At 41.5% G+C, this 22,914-nt stretch overlaps 1 protein-coding gene across 4 annotated transcripts in view; it reads left to right on the forward strand.

The window, feature by feature from the left end:
- ets1 (v-ets avian erythroblastosis virus E26 oncogene homolog 1) overlaps positions 1-21,570 on the forward strand; it is a 37,222-nt gene extending 15,652 nt beyond the window's left edge. For 3 of the 4 annotated variants that reach the window (XM_046390363.1, XM_046390365.1, XM_046390367.1), the window contains 7 exons: positions 9,879-9,998; positions 10,674-10,874; positions 11,209-11,286; positions 11,688-11,933; positions 13,310-13,570; positions 17,866-17,984; positions 18,321-21,570. In XM_046390363.1, the coding sequence (XP_046246319.1) occupies positions 9,879-9,998; positions 10,674-10,874; positions 11,209-11,286; positions 11,688-11,933; positions 13,310-13,570; positions 17,866-17,984; positions 18,321-18,536 (1,241 nt within the window). In that variant the 3' untranslated portion in view covers positions 18,537-21,570. The remainder of the gene's footprint in view (positions 1-9,878; positions 9,999-10,673; positions 10,875-11,208; positions 11,287-11,687; positions 11,934-13,309; positions 13,571-17,865; positions 17,985-18,320) is intronic. The other variant, XM_046390366.1, reaches the window with a different exon arrangement.
- The last annotated feature ends 1,344 nt before the right edge of the window (positions 21,571-22,914 follow it).

The following is a 22,914-nucleotide window of genomic DNA, read 5'->3' on the forward strand; positions in this document are numbered from 1 at the left end:
CAGCTGTCTCAGTGGACAAGGCAGCTTGGCTTTTCACAACTAGAACTATTGTATTGTGAGTAATACAAGGCTGTTGTAGCACTCTTTCTCCAAACACCTGCAACCACATACTGTACATTCATACATACCCCTCTAACAGGCTTAAGTGCTTACCAACCCACCTTACTATATTGTTTGTTTTCCTTTGCGACAGAAGTGGAGCTAGTGTCAGCTTACTCAGGGTCTTTCCTCCCTCCCTCCCTCTCTCTTCAGTGGAAGTAATTCCTTTTAAAGTGCTCACACACTGCCAGGGTCAGAAGTGCACCCAAACAAGATATCTAACGTTCCACAAAGCTATTCCTCTGGTCAGATATAGTAGTCAATTCCTGACATGGCACAGTTAATTCAGTGTAACACAGATCACAGTAGCTTATTATTGAAAGCATCATTTCATTGGAACCAAACTGTCAGCTCCACAGATGGGGTGGGAGTGCATCTTAAATAGGAAGGTTTTGCATGGTGAAATTACAGACATGAAAGCACAAGCACCACATTTTTCTTTTTTTAATTGCTCTGTGTTAAAGTATAGTCAAGTAACATTGCTCTGTGGTTTTCTGAGTATATATTTAAAACACTAGAAAGCTGTCAGTCATTTACAACACATGGAGTTGTCTGTTGTAGACCTGAGTGAGTCGTTCCTCTTCTGTTTTCCTTCTCTGTTCGTCAGGCCTGAAGGTCAGGGTTCAGTGACTGACAGGAATGTTTGTGAGCATGCCCTGCCGGGTGGCATGCATAGAGGCATACAAGAAGAATGAGTGGGAGGCCTGCTTTTATCTGATCAAAATGCTGTTTGTTATAACTGGCGTGCCTGATTCCTCTACTGTGAGCCCTTATAAGGTATCCCTTTCCACACCCGCCACATGCAGTATGCACACACAAGTACACACAGGCCGTGCCACACAAATGACTCTTAGAGAGGCTTCGCTGACTTTCTTTTTCAAGGTGCCTCCCATGTTGGCATAGCGTGGAGAGGGGTAGCTTGTGTTAGAACAGACGGTGTTACATAAGCTTCAGGTTTTTGCTTCGGTGTGTTTGTGTCAGCACTCCTTCAGTAGCGTGCTGTAATATATGCCAATGTTTGAGTGTGCGTGGCTGCCTGGCAGCTGTGCAAACACTGTTTGGGTGATCCAGGCATCTCTTGATGTGGTCTGTCAATGAATCAGGCCAAACAGTGAAAATCTCTTTTTCAAATGATGTGCCCTGTGTCAAACCAAGGATGACATGGTTTGCCAAATCAAAACTTGATTGGTCAGACCAATGTTCAGGACATCACCCATATATGATTAGGTAGTGTTTGACCAGGCCATGCCTGTGCCTAGAAGTGTGCCACACAAATGACCACCAGCTTAATCAATGGTCATCTCTGTACTGTTCAGATTTGTCAACAGACTGGATGGATACTAGTGAAGTTGTCTGTGAGTTTCCACAATGACCTTGTCTTTTTTTCTTTACCCAAGCTGCTCAGTGATCCCACTGTGTTACATCAAATGGGTTATCCCGCCGTTTAGTCAGCACTCCATTCATTGTCCTTCATTCAGCCCGTCATCTGATGTGTTGCCCATATGAACATAAAACAGTATTACTGCGTGGGTCCTATCTCAATGCTTCCCTGGTGACTCCACTCCTTAAAGCTTAGTCATAAAGTAAGGCGTGTTAGCACCAGATACAGCAGTCAACTAAATAGTAAGCATATGGTGAGAGACAGACAGACAGAGAGAGAGAGGAGTCTGAGGAGTTTGAAGGATGGAGAAAGAAATACCTTCCTAGGTGTGGTCAATATGGTGGCAGTGAATGGTCCTCCCAGTGCTTAAAAAATAATGAGATATCAAAATAATTAGAAAACAGTCAGTCTTCAACAGCTTCTTGTTGTACTAACAGTCTACAAAAAGCCAACAACCAAAACTAAGGAAAATATGTTCCTTGGCAGGGGAAGTAAAGCATTGAAGAGCTTTTTATGTAACAGACAACTCTTTTCAATCATTCACCCACCCACTCATACAATTCCTCCTCTAGTGTTCCTCCCCCTCCTTTCCCTTTCTTCTTCTGTTTCCAGTATCTTTCTGTTGGCCACATGAGTTTCTCTCACGATGCCTTGATGTGGTGCATAGTGAGTTCCTGGTGAGTGCACTTTGTCCCATCCCCAGTCATTCCTTGCTTGTAATCCCTGAGTCATGGCACTAGACGCCTGCTGCACCACACGCCACTGGCTGTCCGACTGTGCGTCTGCTTTGCTCTCTTACCGGGTTCTGCTACGACAGGCCTCTCCTCTCCCTACATTACCCGTCTTATTGTGAACCCTAAGTGGCCCGACGCTGCCCCAAAATGGCTCCACAGCCACCCACTCATCTTGACATGGTACTGTGTAGTTTAGAACTTCTTTGTCCTCCGGCTCTGTAGCTGTTTTTGTTTTATGGTTCCACGTTTAGGAGCTGTGTTTCCTGTAATGGAATGGAAACTGGGCTAGTTTAGAAACACGCCTGCTTTGAGAATCAGTCCACTGTCCTGAAAGCCAGTGGGTTCTATTCCACCATGGATGTTCAGCTGTCCTCACTGACGCCATGTCATTAATTTTTGTTCATTGTATGTTCCAGATTTTCTTCATTTTGTTTTCTCTTTTGTCTGCATTTGCTGCACACCACCTGTTTTTGGAGCCAAATTGCATTGCATGCTGCTTTTGTAATCAGGTAAACAAATGGGGCACAGCCACTTCATGTGTATCATACCTACAGCATGAGAGTTGTACTGAATTATTGGCCTGCCAAAGCAAAGAATGATAAAGTTGGGTGTGTATGTGTGGGTGGCTGGCTCTGCTGCGTAGGTGTGACTGTGGTGCTTATGAGGTTGGTCTCAGTGACGCAATCAAATATGGCGCATGTGTGTTCTGGCAGGATGTTGAAAAATGGAAGTGTGTGTAAGTTTTTAGACTCTTTGAGTTTAGCTTTGAGAGTAAAAAAGTAGCTGTCTATCATCTATTCTTTACATACTGAAACAAGTTGACATTAGTGAGCACTACTGCTGTGCTCACGTCTAGAACAAAATGACAACTTGATTTTTGATAAAAATCAGTTTCAGGAATGGTAAAAAATGATTACTATTACTATTATTATTTTTTTTATTTTTTTTTGAATGAAATTATCATCACTCATTAAAGATGCTCTGGTTGCTGTGTTTGCTTTATGCATAGTTACAAATAACAGCCACAATGTCTGAGTCACTGAGCAGAAATTTTACAAGATATGGTCATTGCTTTCATCATGACCAGTCACACTCTCAAATGAAACAGCATGATATGCCCTGAAGTCCAGTCATTCTTTGATGGACTGAGTCACAGCCTGTCTGTATGTGTGTGTGTGTGTGTGTTGCGTGTCTAAGATAGAGAAAGAGAAGAAGAGGTGAGCAGGAATTTACACATCAGCAATATGTGCGTGTTGTGTTAGTATTTGTAACTTTCCAGTTATCAAATCGTGGTTTACATCCTCTAATCAGCCAAGTCAGCCAAAGCTGAGATGATTCACATCACCACAAAAAAAAAAAAACACACATATCTTAAATAAGATAAAGAAATATGTCTGTTAGATCTGTTAAAGCCAGATGTTTGACGTTTTATGCTCCTATTAACTATGGAGCCTACATAGAGCTTAAAATAGAAGGGTAATTCATCATCCTGAGCTGAAACCATTTTGCCACTTGGACCACAAGTCATTTTTGGTCACATTAGAGGAAAACAAGAAAGCTGTGAGAGGCACATTAGTGATTGTAAAACAGAGGTGGAATGTGAGGCACGCAACATGAAAACACTGCGGTCTGGGGGGAATTTATTTATCAAGTATCCATCTGTCACCCATAGCTTGCCTTCAAACAATCAACAAGCTCTTCTATATGTGTGTTGTATAATTAGACACAGCCACTACAACACTATGCATTACACAAAAGAACGGTGTATGTGTGTGCGTGTGAGATTGTGATTGACTGTCTCACATAATTCACACTTGTATCAGGAACCTGGTTGTGGAATGTATCAGTTTGGATTAAAATTGGGGCAGGCACCATGTTTTGTGGAAAAAATGCAACATAGAGAGTAAACTGTTTGTCAGATATGTCTTGTGTTTGGTTTAACGCCTAAACAGTTCCCGCAGAGCATCCCCTGTCTGTTTACAACAGGGATGGAGGCTTGGAGGGCAACTAGCCTGGATACTGCTAAGTGAGCACCACCTGCACTCTTACCGCTTGCCTGTCACTTAGCTTTTCTTGCCACTGTGACTTGCACAGATACAGTAATTCAAGGCAGTCAAACCCTTTTGGACTAAGCAGTGTTTTCATCATTTCATAAATATTTAACCTAAATGGAGATGATGGAAAGCCTTCAAGTTTCTTGTGAGATTTGTCAGATCTCCACTGTTTGTGTTCTGCTTCAGTGGATACTGGGCTTTTTATTCTTCCCAAAATTATTTTTCTGCTTTCTCAAAGTAATCGAGAACTTGAAGGTTGTGCAATTGGGTGTTGTGAGAAGTACATTACTGTTGCTCAATCTCTAATACTTGAAGCATACCCAAAAACCAGGACGTTTCACACTGTTAAAGATCACAGAGAAACAAATCTTGTAGGCAGTTATAACACAGCACAGAGCCAAGTCCTGCTGAAAGGGACTTGTCTTCATTTCCTTTGTTCTTATGGAAAGGAAAGAATTTCCATCAAGCTTTTAGCAAAAAATATGCATCTGCTGGTGATAGCGCATATCATTTCAAGTTCAGAGCTAATGTCATATTGAGCACTGAGACTTTGGCATAAACGGTAGAGTTAATGCACTTTCACATCATAAGCTAATATGATTTCAAAGAGGGAGGGAGTAGAAGAAAGACAGCCAGGCAACTATGGGGTATTAGTCTCACTTACAGTCTGCTTCAGTAGCCGGTATGTCTGTGGTGGTGATGATCCTAGACAACTCTAGTTTCATGGCCAAAGACAGATGTCAGCAGTAGTGGCCTTGTCCCGCTCAGCTGCTTTACACCACCACAGGCTTGTGCTTCTAGAGGGCAGCCAGAAGCCAGCGGTGGAGACCTAAGAATAAAACTAGTGTTTCAGCACTGTTGTCCATGGTGGTGGAACGGTCCTGGGTTTGTATGTTGAATCTCAAAATGTATTGTGTTGGAGAAGGCTTGGGTCTAAGTCTGGTCTGGCTTCTTCACTTTGACTTGAACCAGGCCTACAAATCTATTCCTGGTCCTTGGCATTGAGGTGGAAATCTAAACAGAATAGTGGTTGGCTGAACAAGCAGCCCTCTCAAAACCAGACTGCCACCCCATCCTCCTCCTTTTGCTCCACTGCAGCCCTCAGTCACCACTTTATCACCCTGTGGCGCTGAATGGCCCCCTTCATGTTGGTTGGGTTTATGACCCTGTGTTCTCAGACCAGGGGTCCTGATACAGATCTGTCACTGTCACCTCTGGTCTGCTGTGGGCACGCTGCTCTGCCTTAAAGAGCCCATTATAAGCCCTTGGGAAGCAGTCAAGACCTCTTCTCTTTTTACGTACACCATGTCGTGACCCTACTGATACATACCTGTATGTATGTCGGGATATCCAGGAAAGGTGTGAGGCTGTAGTGGTGATTCTGAAATGTTTGACCCTCACCTGAACCCACAACTCACCTCAATTCCCACAGGAAGCGACAACTAAGCCACAGACTCTTTTGCTGAAAAAAAAAAAAAAAAAAAAAAGCCCACCACGTATTCAGCTACAGAGGCTTAATGAGGGAGACATTCTTTGACACTGATAGAAATAAATGACTGTTTGACCCTAATGTATTCCACTTTTAGAAAGTTCAGCTTTGAATAGCCTGTTTGATGTGATTCTCACTTTCCTGACAGCCACCTGTCTTTTCCTCGCACCAACACACACCCATTCATTGGATAAACTCCATAGGGCTATTTATATCTCAGTGACATGATAGAAAGCATATTGTCCCTTATTTGTTGGGTCTGGTTGCCTGCTCTGCTTGTATCGTTGCATCATTCTGTGTGGAGGCAGCAGTCCAGGCTTTGTGAATGAACTGAGTCTCCGCCAGAGGCTGGGAGATGGCACCAATCCCACTGTGATGTCACTCCAGAGACAGAGAGAAGAGAGAGCACTTTATGAGTCCTCTCATTCATTCTTCCCTCTCTCTCTCTCTCTCCACTGTGCCCACCCCTGGTTCTCTTTTGATGTGATGGGCTCATATTACAAGCTGGTGACTCCCTCCGCCCCTCTCCCCATTCTCTCTCTCTCTCTCACTGTCACACACACACACACACAGACATACACACTTAGTCACCCCTCACCCACCCGAGATGCTCCCTTCCTATCTACTCCAGACCTGTCCTGCCCTGCCCAGTTCTGCCTGTTCCAGCTTCACAGACTTTGGCCCCAGTCGCAAAAATCCCAATTTCACGCCCATGCTCCGCCGCACAGGCGAAAAGGCTGCTAATTTAGTTTGTGGGTGTGTATGTGTGTTAATATGTGTGTCAGCTTCACAGACCCTCAGTCTAAGGTTGAGCTGAAGCTTCGTCACAAGGGCAAGGCAGCGAAGGTACACAGCCAGTCACTGAGAACCTGTGGGGGAAAATAACATTGTCGCATTCAACAGCCAGTCCATTACTCATATCATGGCAAGAGGGGAGTGGCTAATCAATACCTTTTTACTGTTCATCCAGACTAAACATCAGTCTCAGTGATTCTTAGAATAGTTTGACTTATTATTCCTCCTACATCATTAGAAGAAATTGGTTTCATTTTATACTTTTCACTACAGGCACTCTTTTTACTATTAGTCTTGTTAGTGAAATACAAATGCAATAATGTTGCCTGTGATTTACACCCACTCCCTCATTTTGTGAGCTAAGTGGATGGGACTCATTTTGTGGACAGACCCACACCGTCTAATGTGGAAAGTGATGACTTGTGGATGCTCTAACTCTCAGTACATACTGACCATTCTGTATCTAATGGGACTCACAGGCATTGAAATCCTATCAGGACTTCATCATTTGCTAGAGATTGTCTTGATCCAAGCTGGCCTCTCTCGCTAATGGATGCACACTGTACATTAGCTCTGCCGCAGATAACTTTCATATGGATCATTCACCATGGAGACTGCTCTGTGATCATTCCACTCTTAGGTATTTTGTTTGCGTTTAAGCCTCGCTGTGTCCACCGTTTCCCATTTTCTCAGCTTTCAATTCACAAAAAAAAGCATTGTACATATATACTGTATGAGGTAAGCTTAGGAAAGTAAAATGATCTGTTGAAAGTACAATTTTTCTTTGTCACCCAGTAGTCCAAACTTGCTTTGAATTGCTGTAAAACATTAAACAAAAATCCCACTCCATACTCATTTTAAATAGAGGAAACATATAATTCAAAATGAAAACAAAAGAAATTGCACAAATTGCAGCTCATATTTTAATTTGCTCTGTGATCATGGTTCACATATTTATGGTGTTGAGCGTCTTTGATGGAGGATTTAGTGCTTAAGTGGGTTCAGGTCTGTGTGGGCTAGGGCTGGGTTGATACAAGTGATGGAGAAGGAGGGGCCTAAACAGTTCGAAAGTGCAGACAAACTCCACTCGTTCCAGCTTAAATAAACTGCCACATTACACCCCTTGCCTTCACATCAAAGCACAGACCGTCTGAGCGCCAGTCCCATCTCAGTTTGCAGCCGTCTGCAACATGTACGTTTTTTGCACTACCAACGCTGCTTAAAAGAAAAATTAGCTCAGTAGAGGCCAAACAGCATTGTTGTCTGGGTTAACTTGCAGACAAAGACAGCTTGCTCACATTTAATTTTCACTGTGAAACTACGCTGTTTATTTTGATGTTTGAGCTGTGTCTGACAATAGTTTAACAGAAGTCTTATGTGGGACTGTAAAACAGGGTTTATTCTCAGCTCTTCTGCCTTGCTTTTACGTCTGACTTGAATGAATAACTTTCTGTTTGCTCACTAGTGTAACAGACAGCAATATATTATTACAGGCCTAATTGAATCACACGGAAAAGCAAAGAGCTCTTGTCTGTATTCTGTCTTGGGCCTGTTGTGGGGTTTCTTTCTTTAGAGAGGGAAAATAGAGGGGAAAAAAGAGCCAAAGATAGAAAAAAAGAAACTGGGAGACCTAATTTTACAAACAGCCAGACAGACATTGGTTACATGGGCGAAGGAGGGACAGCTGCTGTGCATTCCAGACGAGGTCGAGACGTCAGCGAGTGGTGAAAACAAGCATGAACTGTATGTTGCCCCAGTGTAGTGCTGGCAGATGAAACCACCAGCCAAAGGAGATGCCAGAACATCTGGGTTCGACGAATGGCGGTGCTGTGAGAGGAACGACACAACTATTCCTCATAAGTAGTTCACCTTCAAGCCTTTTGTGATCTGGTTATTAATGACTGCAATGGAGAGAGAGACAGAGGGAGAGAGAGAGAGGGGGGGGGGGGGCAACAAGGATGAGGCTGGATTGAAGTTTTCATTTTATGTGCACCTAACCTGCTGAAGCCCCAAGATGCCCCTTAGTTGTCTTTTGAAGTGTTGCCCCGTACACTTTTTCCACCAGGTTTTGCTGCTGTCTCTAACAGATTATGATATATGTCAGTCTTTGTTGTGTAAATGGGTGTGGCCGCTTTGCAGACTGAATGATAAGTCATGTCGGTTAATCTGAACTCTATAGGGCCTTTTTATGCCTATTTACAAGTCATTTGTCGAGTCTTTGGCCAGATTAGTCTTTAGCAGCCTATTCTAGTGTTAGTGGCTCGGGGGGTCTTTCCCCTTCTTCCCTTGTCATCGCCCTTGCTTTCTCCCCCCTCATCCCATACTTCTGCAGCCTGTTCAATCTAATTAGAGGAGTGTGAGTCATCAGGCAGTGTTTAAAGCCATCAAAGGGAGCTCTGTTACATACTGGGTGCCCACTGGCTGTGAGCAGAGAACAGTGAACCTAGTGTGTGACTGAGACCCTCGAGACAGCCCACCCCTAACTCTCCTAGCCTCCCGCCAGTAGCCACAGTGACATCATCACCTCATCCCTCGACCCTTGACCCCTCAGAATGTTTGACCCCACGCTTGGTCCGGTGACAGTAGGCCCACTGTGTAGGGGCAGCATGGTAGGGGGGCTAGCAAGGGTCATGGTGTCACGGATGGGCACCATGCGTTGCTTTCCCACCCAGAATGTGCGGGTAGGGGAGAAGATAGTGTTTGTAGTATTTCCAATACACTTGTGTGTTTATTTATGTGCAGAGTGCCAGATGAATGGGATTTGCTGCCTGATATCCCAGAAACTGTCGACAATTGTTATAAAAAATTGATTGTATGATTTCCTGAATGCACCATGCACTAAAATTTGTTTCTAAGCTGCCAAAAATTTCCACTCTCTGCTCTGCAGTCAACTGAGACTTGTGAATCACTGTGCAAAAAAATAGTCCACATGCAGTGTTACTTCAGTTTTCAGATTCAGTTCAGACTGGACAGATCTTGTTTAAATACATTGGCTCTGATACAGAGACGATGTCTGTCTAGACGGGATGTAATTGTTGAGCCATGTTGTTGATCACGCTCTGATACGACTGTGTTGATTTTGTTTGTGTGTGTCTGTCTGTGTGGATTTCAAACTGAACCACATTCACAAGTGTCTCTTTCCTGCCCGCTCTCAGTAAGCTTTATTGCCATGAAATATAAGTCAGGATGAACTGTCATCGCTTGGGTTGGCAATAATAATTGAACTAGTATATAATATTAGCATAGTGCAGTCACAAATTAAATAGATGCTGCTATTCCACAAAATAGCATCATAATCAGTGTTCTTTGTATTTTGTGATTGGCAGATCCGGAGTGCGGAGATGTCCCCCTGCTAACTCCAGGAAGTAAAGAGATGATGTCCCAGGCTCTGAAGGCTACCTTCAGTGGCTTCACAAAGGAGCAGCAGCGGCTGGGTATTCCCAAAGGTATGACTGTCAGCTGCATGTATTCCTACTAGATCTTTGCTAACCTTTTTAAAGTGGGGGGAAATGAAATGTTATCAGTAAAGCATGAGAACTCAACATGTCACGCACTCATTAGATCGTTTATTATCTTAGCCGGCTTTAGATCATTTGCTGAAATCATCTCTTTGACGCATTCACCGATAGCCAGGTGATACCCAGTTGTTCCAGCAGCGGCCTTACATTACGTGCGTCTCACTACAGGCAGACTGACTGACTGCAGCATACAGAGAATGTGGATATGGAGACAGAGAGTACAATAATGAGTTAGCTTTAAATGGAGGCCAACCACAGAGTCTCTGCATGCTGCTTGGAAACAGCAAGACTTTCATTATGTGTCTATGCCGCCATACCATATCTGCAAACTATGGCTTTTAGCTTGTCCTTATCTTTACTGTTTACATCCTCTCCTTCTCCTTGTTTGCTGTTGATTTGCTTGCTATTGATAGATATATTTCCCACAGCAGTAGTGTGATAGTATATAACTATCATATTGGCATAACAAAAGGATGTCATGTAGTCCATAGTGCTTATTCAACAGTCACAGCTTGAGTGAATGTGTATGTTTAGTACGTGCACCTCAGTCTGAATATCACATTATATATTAATCATGAATATAACAATGATGATTCTCTTCAGATCCCAGGCAGTGGACAGAAAGCCATGTGGCTGAGTGGCTAACGTGGACAGTGAACGAGTTCAGTCTGAAGAATGTTGACTTTGACAAATTCTGCATGAACGGAGCCACCCTGTGTGCGATGGGGAAGGATCGCTTTTTGGACTTAGCACCTGACTTTGTTGGTGACATCCTTTGGGAACATTTAGAGATGCTTCAGAAAGGTAAGGTCACATTGGTCTGATAAGTTTATATACTGACTTCCTGATTGCATATGGTGTTTTTGTGCATTGTGAGGTGATTTTAAGACTGACTGACAGAGGTCAAAAGACTTTTTATCTCACATATGTGAACTGAAAAACTCATACCATACATGGCAATATCACTGCTTGCACTGATTTAGGACTCTGTTTGCATTTGCTATAGTAACAAGAGACAAACAGGAAGACGCAATTTAGCTCGAGTCATTAATTTTTGATAATGCTAGATGAAGTTACATGATACATGAAATCAATGGCGAGGTCACTGACGCTCATTCTCTATCTATTTTTCATGAAGAGGATACAAAGCATTACCCCATCAATGGACTGACCTCCAACTTCCAGGAATCACGTTATACCTCAGACTACTTTGTCAGTAAGTAGTCATCACTCTTGTAGTCAATCACTCTGTGTAATAGCATGAGAGGTGTGCCTTAAGTATGAATGGAGATGATAAAGGAGGAATACTTTACTGTTATGAGTAAAAGATTATGATCTTTTCTCATTGTACAAAATTAAAAAAACATGTTTCAATACACAACAAAACAAAAAAAAATGTATTCTACAGGTCTAATATTACCACCTATGGTAGGAAATAATGTGGCATCACAGTGAGTTTAGCTAAAGTTAGATGCATGTCTAATTGGTATTAGATTTATGTTATGTGCTCTGGGCTACGTGTTGTTGAGGACTATTCTCACACTAAGCAGCTGTTCAGCACAAGACGCTTTCCTTTTCTGCTTTCTGTCTACACTGGTTTTGCTTTTGTGTCTCCAGGCTACGGTGTTGAGCATGCTCAGTGTGTCCCTCCTTCTGAATACTCAGAGCCTGGTTTCATCACAGAGTCTTACCAGACGCTTCATCCCATCAGCTCAGAGGAATTGCTGACGCTTAAGTATGAGAATGAATACCCTGCTGTCATCCTACGGGACACGCCCCTCAACCCGCTACAGGGGGACTACTTCTCTGTCAAGCAAGAGGTGGTATCCCCTGACAACATGTGTGTGGGACGTCTCAGCAGGGGTGAGTGGTCACACATTAGAAATGACTAATAGAGGTTTAAGCACATAGGAATGGTCTGGAGAACACTGAACTATGTGCCACATTTCTGTTATAATCATCTGTTTGTTTGGACTGTTTGATAAATGTGCCCACATGTGGATACATGTGAGAGTGCGTGTGAACACTCAGTGTTTGCGTGGGTGTCTGAGTGCGTGTGATTGTGCTGAAGCCACCAGAATCTTGTCATGCCACATCAGCGTGCGTGTATTAGAAGAGAAGAAAAGCAGGCCCTCTGGTTGCTTTGCGGCAAGCAAACCCGTCTCATACGCTCATGATTGGCTCGGGGAAAAAAAAAGAAAACTCTATTGTTTTTGTCAGAGTGATACACAAACCAAACCACAACATGTTCTCTTGCCGCCTGTCCTTTATGTAAAGCAGTTCAAGTGGTGTAACCTTCGCGATTTTTTTTTTCTGTCTCCTTCCCTTGACTAAACTTTCTGAGTAAAGAGATAGAGGTGTCATCCTCAGTTAGTAAGCGTGGGGTTTTCTTATGAAACTGTTTGCTTTTCTGAATGCGCAAGCTTATTTTCTCTCCCAGTGATAGTTTACAGAGGAATCAGCAGCATGGTTTACATTTATAACCATAAAGCCAGGATTTTCTTCTCACAATTCCCCAGCTGTATAAATGAATAGCATGTGCCATGTACACTATACAAGCCTCCCTCCCAGTGCTTAAAGCATGTGCCTGTAAGGTATGAGGTCCAGTTCCCATGCATGTCACATACCAAGCGTGAGCGTTGCGCTTTCCCAATGTGGGAAAGTATTTTGTAGTACAACCGATATCCACATGTGGCTTCAATTTCAGCAGTTGAAGATTTCAGCATCAGTCAAGGCGCTGCATTATCTGCCGCTTGATAATGACTCACCATTGAAAGACTCCTCTTATCTTTCCCAAGGTCAAAAATAGCAAGGCAATTTGTGTGATTGTCTTCCATTTAACATCAATTCCAAATGGTGGTTGTAAAAGGGAAATGAGGTGTGAAATGGAGGGAGACGTGGCACCGTACAGAACAATATAGCTAGTGAACAGGAACATAATTTTCTGCTAAGGAGTTGTTTATGTCACTTTTATCAATATGGCTCTGTGAAATGCTACAGAAAACTTACAGTAACAATTAATGTCCTCGTGCATTGCATGCAAGTATCTTACCTGAAAATACTTACACGTTCATTCTCAAAATGATTTTTATAGTAAAAGCAGATTAAGAAAGTTAAGGGATTAAGAAAGAAATTCAGTCTTTATTAAAGAGTTTGTGAAATGTGTTTACAGTTTAATTTTAATTTACAGTTTACACCTTGTGCAGCAACTTTATTTCTCTTTGGTCCTTGCCTCACAGGTAAGCTTGGTGGCCAGGACTCCTTTGAGAGCATCGAGAGCTTTGAGAGCTGTGACCGGTTGACTCAGTCTTGGAGCAGCCAGTCTTCCTTCAACAGTCTGCAGCGGGTACCTTCATACGACAGCTTCGACTCAGAAGACTATCCCACTGCCTTGCATGGCCATAAGCCCAAGGGCACTTTCAAAGACTATGTGAGGGAGCGCTCAGACCTTAGCAAGGATAAGCCCGTCATCCCAGCAGCAGCACTGGCAGGATACACAGGTGAGATGCCTTGAGGTCGTAATTTATACATTACAATTTTGTGGAGAGCTCTACCTCCAAAAGTGCTTCACTTTTTTATAGGTCTTTTTCACAAGAGACATTTTTTAAAAAGTCATCGCAGGGAAAGCACACGTCAACCAGCAACATAAATCAAAGCTCTGTTCCATTTAGATGTGCCAGTAACCTAGTCAGTCCTATGGCCATGAAACTGGTACATCACCTACAAGTTTAATAGTTACAGAATGTACTAAAATATATGTATTTAGATATTATAGTATTATTATTAACTATATGCAGTGTAGATAAGTGAGCTCAAACATGGTTGGAGGTAAAGTTAATCATAATATTGATAATAATCCTTATAATGTCTGCATGCTGTCAGTCTCTCCAAAATCCATAGTAAGTCTTTCACAAGCTACTATTTTAAGTCAGATATTCTCAAAGCTGTGGGATTTAGTTCCTGCCACCAGTTCTATAGGGTAGAAAATTTGGTTAAACTGTCACACATTTGTTGATGCTCTGCAAAAGCCCCAAATGTGGCAGTGTGTTAAAGCAAAGACCAAAAAAAAAAAAAAAAACACACACCACCTTTTAACCTGGCAACCTAAGTCATGCATGTTCCAGGAAACAAACTAGATTTCACTCATACCTTCTTCTTCTTCTTCTTCGTCTTCGTGTCTCTCTCTCTCTCTCTCTCTCTCTCGGATACTCTTTTGTTCTGTCTTTACTTCTCATCTACTTCATTGTTATCTGCAGCCCGCATCTCAACCTATTTTTTCCAGGTCGTCCAAGCAGCGTAGGTGAAATATAGAAATTACGCCTGCCCTTGCACATAACACAGGAGTAAAATTATCTCTTCATCTCAGAGGCATCTGCATACTTGGTACATGCTCAAAGGGCTGGCTTATGTATGTTCTCAAGCTTCAGTAAGATGTGGAGATATGTGCAAACTTTTCAAAAGCAAATGCACTACAACATCTGTCAAGGTTTTTGGTCTAAGAGTGCCATAAATGCTGCTACTATGATGATATGCACAGAGGAACATAAGAGAAAGAAACGTTTCTTGTTTGGTGCCAACGTCCTCTTAATGTTAAATATTGTAATCACGCCTAAAAATGATACTTTCCAAATCATTGACTGCAAAAGTGCATATCAAACTATTGTAGACATGAGTACAGTGCTAAATTTTAGTTTTTATGACATACTTTGCTGTTTAAAAAAAACTGGATTGTAAGAAGCGCTGAACAGCTCAGCGTAGACACTGAATCGTTCTTAATGCCAACGTGTTTGGGACTTTTTCAGCTGTATTTAAATTATAGTCACAAGGCTGCGAGATGGCCAGCGCTGGAAAAGGGGGAAGTCCAACTAAATTTCTCAACATCACTAGCAGTGCATACAGCAGATATCAACAGACTGTCCCAAAGTTGGTATGCACGACTTAATTGGTCATTTGTATGGTTATTAGTTCAAAAGTCACTTGCAGAACAATGAGTCATTCATTCATAATGATGTTGGAAAGATGTCTTAATGTACATATAATTAAATAATGCGGAGTAAGATAGTCTGAAAACCCCTTTTGTAACCATTAGAAGCTGTTTTGCTCCCTGTACCCCATTTGAGAAATGTGGGCTGAACTAAGAAACTAAAATTATTATGAATAAATAAGATGATATAGTCAGATGTAAATTGGATGTTAGGTTTAGGTCCACATAGGAGTTTTGAAAGCATCTATGATGACATGTAGATATTATGCAATTTGCTGTAACAAAAATCTGTTTTGTATTAAAATGTGGAAATATCTTCACAACATTCTGACTCAATTTACCGCTTCCATCTCGACGTCTGACATGTATCAGTTGTTACAGCACGTTAGAGCTCGTGTGTGAAAGCCGGGCGAGTGTTTCCTGCCTAATGCAATTCTCGCTGAGGGGAATGTTCTTTTTCTGAGCTTTTACACAATGAGAAAATAGATGGGGGAAAAAATCATGCTAAATGACCCTGCTTTTTCTGAAAGGGAAAAATGTCAAGAAATCTACTGTGGTCCTAGCTGTTATTAGGAGCAAGCAAAAGGAGAATGTGGTCCTTCAGAGATGGAAGCATTTTTGAGTGTATGTGTGTGCGTGTGTGTGTGTGTGTGCATGCCCATGTTCGTGTATGTAAGAAAGTTCAAGCAAGAAAACGACAAACTTCAATCAAAACAAAGTAAACCTAAATAAAATCAAACCTCAAAATAAAGAGACAGGCTTCTGTAAAATTCCAAATCGATGTTTATGACATCTTGCTCTGCTCGACTTCCTGTCCCAGTCATGGGGTGGCAGGTGACACTTGCACCGAGGACAGGGAGCCTGATAAGGCTGCAGAGAGATAAGTGAAGCTCCAGTTGTCATCTCTGTGGTTTCCTGTGACAATTTGCCATTTACACCTCTGTCTACAGTAGCATCAGGCAGCCTTAAAACATGGTGAACTCTAAATCTGTACTGTGATGCTTTGCTCTCTCTCACAAGCACAAATGCACACAAGGGTTGTGCCATCAGTAGATTTAGTCAAGTGAAACAAATTGGTAACATTGGTAATTCATTTATCAATTTTAAAATGTTACTCGTTAGTTACACCTCCTTTTTTAAAAATGAAAATCGTGACTCGAGTTGCTTTGAGTTGTCATGTGTTACCTTTTGTTACTTATATTATGTTTTTAACAAATGTCCACAGCTGCAGTCACAATCACCACGACTTTCTTGTTTTAGCTGCATATGCTCACTTAGCTTGCCAGGAGTCAGATACTTAACGTGCTGTGAATGTGAGCCCCCAACCCACTCGCCATTTTGCCACACTGTGTGCTTTTTCAATGACGCCCATTGTGTGTGGAGACTTGTAACATATTTTTGGAAAGTATTTTTTTTATTTTTTATTTTTTTTGGTCAAAAGGTTGCCCACTCTCTGGCGTGAGAGCGCGGGGGGCTGTTAAATGAGCACCCTTATGCGGGCTTGCTGTTACAGTAGCAGACTTTTGGAATGTGAGTCAAAGCTTTCTTTCTCAAAGAGACCCAGTGTTACTCTGCCGCTTATTTTCCAATGTCAGGGTGGCTCTTGTCATGCACCTTCTCCAATCCTAGCTGGAGCAAAGAGGTGCTCTCAAGCACCGTTTCAAGTGTACAACCCACACGTCTGTTTCCCTGAAAGCTTTTGTTTGTGCTGTATAAGACCACATTTGGTTTTCTGAAGCACTCAAAAGAAGTGACTTCTACTTAGCTTCAGTTTTGCTGAGGCGGTGTGCTGCAAAGGCAGGTGTGACTTCTACATGCAAGCCTCAAAAGTGGGTGGGTTAGCGTATATGCTGAAAACCACAAGATCAAAGTGTACTGCTGTGAATCTAGTTCAGAGATAAAACCAGGCTTTTTTGGTTGTCTTTGTTTTGCTTTCCCTCCTCTTTTTCCATAAGGTGTAATAAGTTGTTGAAATGGTGTGTTCAGTTTATTAATCGTTACATTACTTCATATTTGTGAAGAAAATACAATCTGTTTCAACTTTACAGATGACTTAGCAACCACTCTGTTTCTCACACACAGATGCAGTTTCCAGTCAGGTCCCTAAGATGTGTTGCTGAAGCCTAAAGGCAGCCCCTCTTATTTTAAACTAGTGATTTCATCAGTGTGGAACTCATACAGACACAGACTCTAGATTCACATACTGCACAGGGCAACTGGCAGACAAGGGAATACATGATGAATGGGACTGTTGTATGTTGGAGGACATTTGGTTCCACCACTGTACTTCAGTCTGACCCAGATTAGAAGGTTTACTTTGTCCCTCCTCAGACATAAGTGAATAGCTGCTATAAATATTTAACAGTTGCATAGATATCAGAATTATACACTGTAGTGTATACATTTCTCATCTTGTCCTGTAGTACAGTTTCTGGTGGATCTTCTCTTGTTGTATCATTGCACTGACAGTACATAGATTTGGCGTAGTTTATGCAATGGGTCTCACTTTTGCAAAATCTCCTGGAAACCTTCCTCTTCCCAAAAATGTGTTTTACTCTTTACCCCTCATTTAGCATCAACATACCATAGATACAATGTATCATTACATGTATACAGCAGATTGTTGGAGCACTCAGCTAATAATAGGACTACAGAACTTCAGTCTTAATACCTTTGCCCTGAGCTCACACTGTTTAAATTAAATCCACACACCAGCCGGTGCATACACCAACAACAGTGTGTCTTCTCAGTGTAAATGGCTTTTTTCCTTTTTTTTTTAAATGCACACCTTCTCTCCCATCTGCTCTGCAGGCAGCGGCCCCATTCAGCTGTGGCAGTTTCTTCTGGAGCTGCTGACAGACAAGTCTTGCCAGTCCTTCATCAGCTGGACAGGCGATGGCTGGGAGTTCAAGCTTTCTGACCCAGATGAGGTGAGAGGTTGTGACCCCACTGGTCATTGGTGCACGTGCTGGGAGGTCTTAAGTAGTTAGCCAGATGAACAAGATGTCTTCTTGCTTTTTTTTTTTTTTAAAAAAAAAAAAAAACATTTGCATGCCTTGTTTGACTCCATCAGTCTTTTTGGAAGGCTTAACTTTGCTCATCTTGCATTAACAGAGTTTCATTTCAAAATGTGGATGTTTACATTCTCTACCAGATTTTGACACTATTTAATTTGAGAATGAACTAATTTGTCACACATCTAAACTAGAATTTTTTTGAATGGTTTATGAGTCATCTTAACGGGCCTATTCCCTGTGCCGTTTTAGGTTGCTCGGAGGTGGGGCAAGAGGAAAAACAAGCCCAAGATGAACTATGAGAAGCTGAGCCGTGGCCTACGCTACTACTATGACAAGAATATCATCCACAAGACGTCAGGGAAACGCTATGTCTACCGGTTTGTCTGTGACTTAAAAAGCCTGCTGGGGTACACTCCTGAGGAACTCCACGCAATGTTAGACGTAAAGCCCGATACGGATGAGTGAAAGCAAAGAAGAAGAAGGAAGTGAATGCAAAAGTTAAGGAGCAGCACGGACTGTGACTCATAAAGTGGTCTTAACTGTTTGATAGAGTCGGTAAAGCGTTTTTTTGGGGACCAAAATGTTTTTAATGACTTATTGTGGTCTTTGTCAACTTCAAGCTCCTGTTTCTCAGACCATGTTTTAAAAAGAAGGCACAAGCCAAAAGCCTGTATTCATACCCTGTTGCATTTGAGATGTGTGTGCGTGCGTGTGCGTATGTTCGATATGTACCGGTATTCTTTAGCAGCTCAAGGCCCGTCAGGTAGAGTTCAGGTTCTGTTCTGCTCAAGTAGCACAGCGGGGTGACAAGAGGACCAAGACAGAAAGTGTGAGAGAACCGAGAAAAATAAAAATGATTAATTTCATTGTTAGGGTAAACAGATAGCATGCGGAAAGTTCCCGCTAAGGGAAAGAAAAAAAAAAAGGTTGCCAAATTGTAAATCCAGAACTAAGGGAGGTATAATGTAATATTTACTCATGGATCCTCTTGGGCAAAGAGAGAGTTTTCAGCTCGGACCAAAAAGTGTTGTTTCGAAATTTGTTGTTTGAGGACCGTATGCTTGTGCCAGTATTATATTATTGATGTTCAGAGCACCCAGTGTAAACATACCAGGAATATATTACAAATAGTATTTTCTTAAGTTGTCAATTAAGGTATTACAGTAGAACCAAACATTAGCTGCCAAGTTTAACCGTTCTGTTCTATAGGATCCGTTGACTAAAATGTGCTGATTCGTAATCAGACAACACTATAGACACCGGCCCAGTGCTTTGTAGTGTGTGAGGACCTGGTGAGATTACTCATCTCAAGAGTGTCTGATAGACAGTCAACTGAAAGTAGCCGTTGCTTTTGAAACTGACGCTTTCACCTTTGCGTACGTTTGCCACCTTGTTAAAGACACATATTGTGACTGAAACTTATGCATTTTTGCATATACCACCAGTATTATTAAACTGTAGACAATCTTATGTGGGGAAATTCAGGAGTCTTTGCTAAGAAGATCTGTTTAAGATGCAGATTAGATGCATAATTTGTCGGTTCACTGTCCATGTTCCTGTTGCTTTAGAAGTGTTTGAAAAGTCTTGTCTGTCTGTCTATATAATAAAATCACAAGTGAAATAGTTGAGGGAGTGATTTTACAAAATCCTAAGAATGTTTTTTTTTTTTTCCTTTGTTGTATAGTACATTTTGGTCACAAGGAAGCGGCTGCAGGATAGAGTAAAGGTACAGTGTAGGAAAAAGGGACAGGCAATAGAAAAATGACGTCTAGAGAGAATAGGAAGTTGTATAGGATAAATGAAGGTGTCTGAAAGGAATCTGTGGATCCTGCAGGTGATGGTCACTTGTGAGGTCTGACAGAAATGATGCAAGTTGGCAGTGCCTGGAAGTTTGCATTACATGGGTTGTGTGCCGCCAGTGCAGTTGAATGCAGTTTTCAGCTGAAACCTCATTGCAAATAAACCAATTTAGGACTAGTGGCAGACATTTGTATTTGATTTTTAGGTTTGTATGGAACCTTTCTCTGATCAAAATAATATTGAAGTTTATAGAAAGTAACTTCTGTATGATTCCATCCATATTTCTTTGTGCAGTTTGCTCAGTAGACATGCCTAAAGATTCACTGGTTACATTTGAGCAAATTGGCAGTGTTTCCTCTCAGCAGTGGGAACAGTGGCTGTACACTGGCCTTATGGGAAATGCCAAAGTGGAATATCATCTTAGAATACAATGTTATTGTTTACAGTGGCTGAATGTTACCCATATGGATGAAAATAGCTTTTGAGATGTCTATTTGTACAGATTGTATTTCATAATGCTTTATTGAGACCCAGATTATACAAATAAGCAAGAGACAAAGCAGGAATAATAACCAAAACCCATGTGAGGTCTTTGGCCACGGTGATTTGTGTATCGACCACAGTGTTGGAAGACAGGGACCAGAATTCTCTTGCATTTCTGGAACGTGTTGACTTTCCTTTCATATTTTCTTAATGCATTGGAAAGCACACAGCTTTAGGACAAAGACAAAAAACTTTCACTGAGTTGGGTTTCCCACTGAAAAGAGATGAGATGCTGCACACGTTCAGAACCTTTAATTGGCAACAAAATCATGTGCACCATCATCAAGCACTGACTCACCAACCCTCAACCATGCTTGTCATCTGACAGGAAAGATCTACAAATTAATGAATAATAAGCTGCACTGTATTGTCATTCTTTTCTGCATGTTGATTTCCAAAGGTTTCCAAGCACTGTTTTTTTTCTTTTTGTTCTTTTGTCCAGGTTCATTTTATAATGTCTGTTTTATGTTAGAAAGAGCTTTACAGAGTGTTAAACATAATGGCAATGATTGTCAGTGCCCTTTTCTCCCTACACAAGGTCATTATATCAGTATGGTTGACTTCATAAGATCAGTATGCTAAAGAAACATTCTGTTACCTAAACTGTTAATATTTTGAAAATTATTTTGTCAAGAAAATATACTGTTGTTAAATGTCACAGATTACAATCTACTGCAGGTCTTATGTATTAATGAACCATAGTCTGGCAAGTATACACACCAGTAGTTTGTGGCATATGCATATCTCAGAATGGATTCAGAAGGAAAACCTTTTTTGCTTTGGATGTTGTTTTTTTTGTATATTTTATAGTGTCTCTGTATTTTTGTTATGAGATCATTTTTATTGTATTTAGTTCACAAACATTTGAATATTTTTCAGTAATTTATATTTTATAAAAGACAAGAGATGCAGACAGCTGGTGCTTTCATGGGAATTTAAAGGTAGCGCAGGACAAAATAATGTAGCGATTTTTTTTTTGTTCGTTTTTATTTTTTATTCTTTTTTTATACAGAAAATAGACCTGTCTGCTAGAGAAAAAAAGGCTGATGCTGGCCCATCAATGATTTCTGCTGGAAAGGTTTTATAAACTGTAGCTTCTATTTCTAAAATGTACTTAATGTACTTCGAAATGTTATAAAATATATGTGAACAAAGATTTCATATTTGTGTGTGTATGTTACTATTTTGTTTCACGTGCATATTCTGTTATTACACCATGCTATTTAACATAGATTAGTCAAACAAATCTGTCTATTGTTCAAATTGGCTCACTCTGGTCCTTCAAAGGGGGCCATGTTCCCTTTGAAATGCATGCGTTCCATGGTGTGTCCCACTTTTAACGAGTATGTCCCATGCGCACTGATGAGGTGACGTCAAAACAGAACCAGCACACTAGGGCCCATTCATGTGCTTGTAACTCTGGGCTCATATAAATTCCACTGCAGATAGAAAACATACAGGGCCATGGCCTGCTGCCCCAAGCAGCACAGCTGTTTGGCCCCGATGCAGCAGGTTAGCAATATCGCCAAAATACGGATCCAGTGGGCTGTTATTCAGTTTTAGGAAACTCGAATCTGAATGTAGAAACAAAACACAATGAAAATATGTGTAACAAAGACACATTTTAGATTAAGTTTGGGACAAACTTTCATAAAAGACATGTTTTTGCAATGTAAAATGATGACGGTGCTGATCCAATAAGACACATTTATAAACAACATGAAACAGAATATATGCACATGACTAATTTTGCATACTTCACATGTCACCCCAAAGCAAACACAACAGAGCAGTCCTCTGTCAAGCAGACCCATATTCCCCTGTTGGACCTGTTGGTGGTGTTCTTGGCAGAGGACAGGCTGAGGTTACCCAGGTGGTTCTTCTCCTGTTCCACCTCCCTCGCTCTGACTGGGCTGATGATCCAGACCAGACGCAATCACTAAGCAGGTTTTGAAAAACTTGGACAATTCTCTTCAACAGACATGGAGAAAAATCCAGACCATTATGTTACCACTCATACCTGCCTATTTCACATCTGAGCTCAGACACAAAGCTGGCTCACACATACACACTTGTTCACCTTATTTCCCCCTCTGCCTCATTCAAAGAAAACTTCCACTGATTTAAAGCAGTGTTCAAAAGTGAAAGACAGCAGAGAGAGACATAAAGAAAAGAGGAAGTCTATGCAGAAAGTGAGATCTGTCACACCTCGCAGTCTCAGAAAGATGCAGAATGATTTCTGCCTCTTCTGACAAAGAATATCACCTCCTGTTGTCAGCAGCTTACAGCTCTCTTGACACTGGAATGTGGGCCGTTTGTCAGATTTCAAACCTAAATATTTATCTAAAGGGTTTTACCAAGTTGCATCTGTCTTCTGCATGTAGCCTAATGTGACAGAGAGAGACAGGGAGGTAGATTAAATGATGCACTAACCGTGAAGTTTGGAAATACTGGCCATATAAATACAGTAAAAACTTAAACTTCTGGAGAGAATTTATTA

The sequence above is a fragment of the Scatophagus argus genome, chromosome 5, assembly GCF_020382885.2.
Source record: "Scatophagus argus isolate fScaArg1 chromosome 5, fScaArg1.pri, whole genome shotgun sequence".
Taxonomy (NCBI): Eukaryota; Metazoa; Chordata; class Actinopteri; family Scatophagidae; genus Scatophagus; species Scatophagus argus.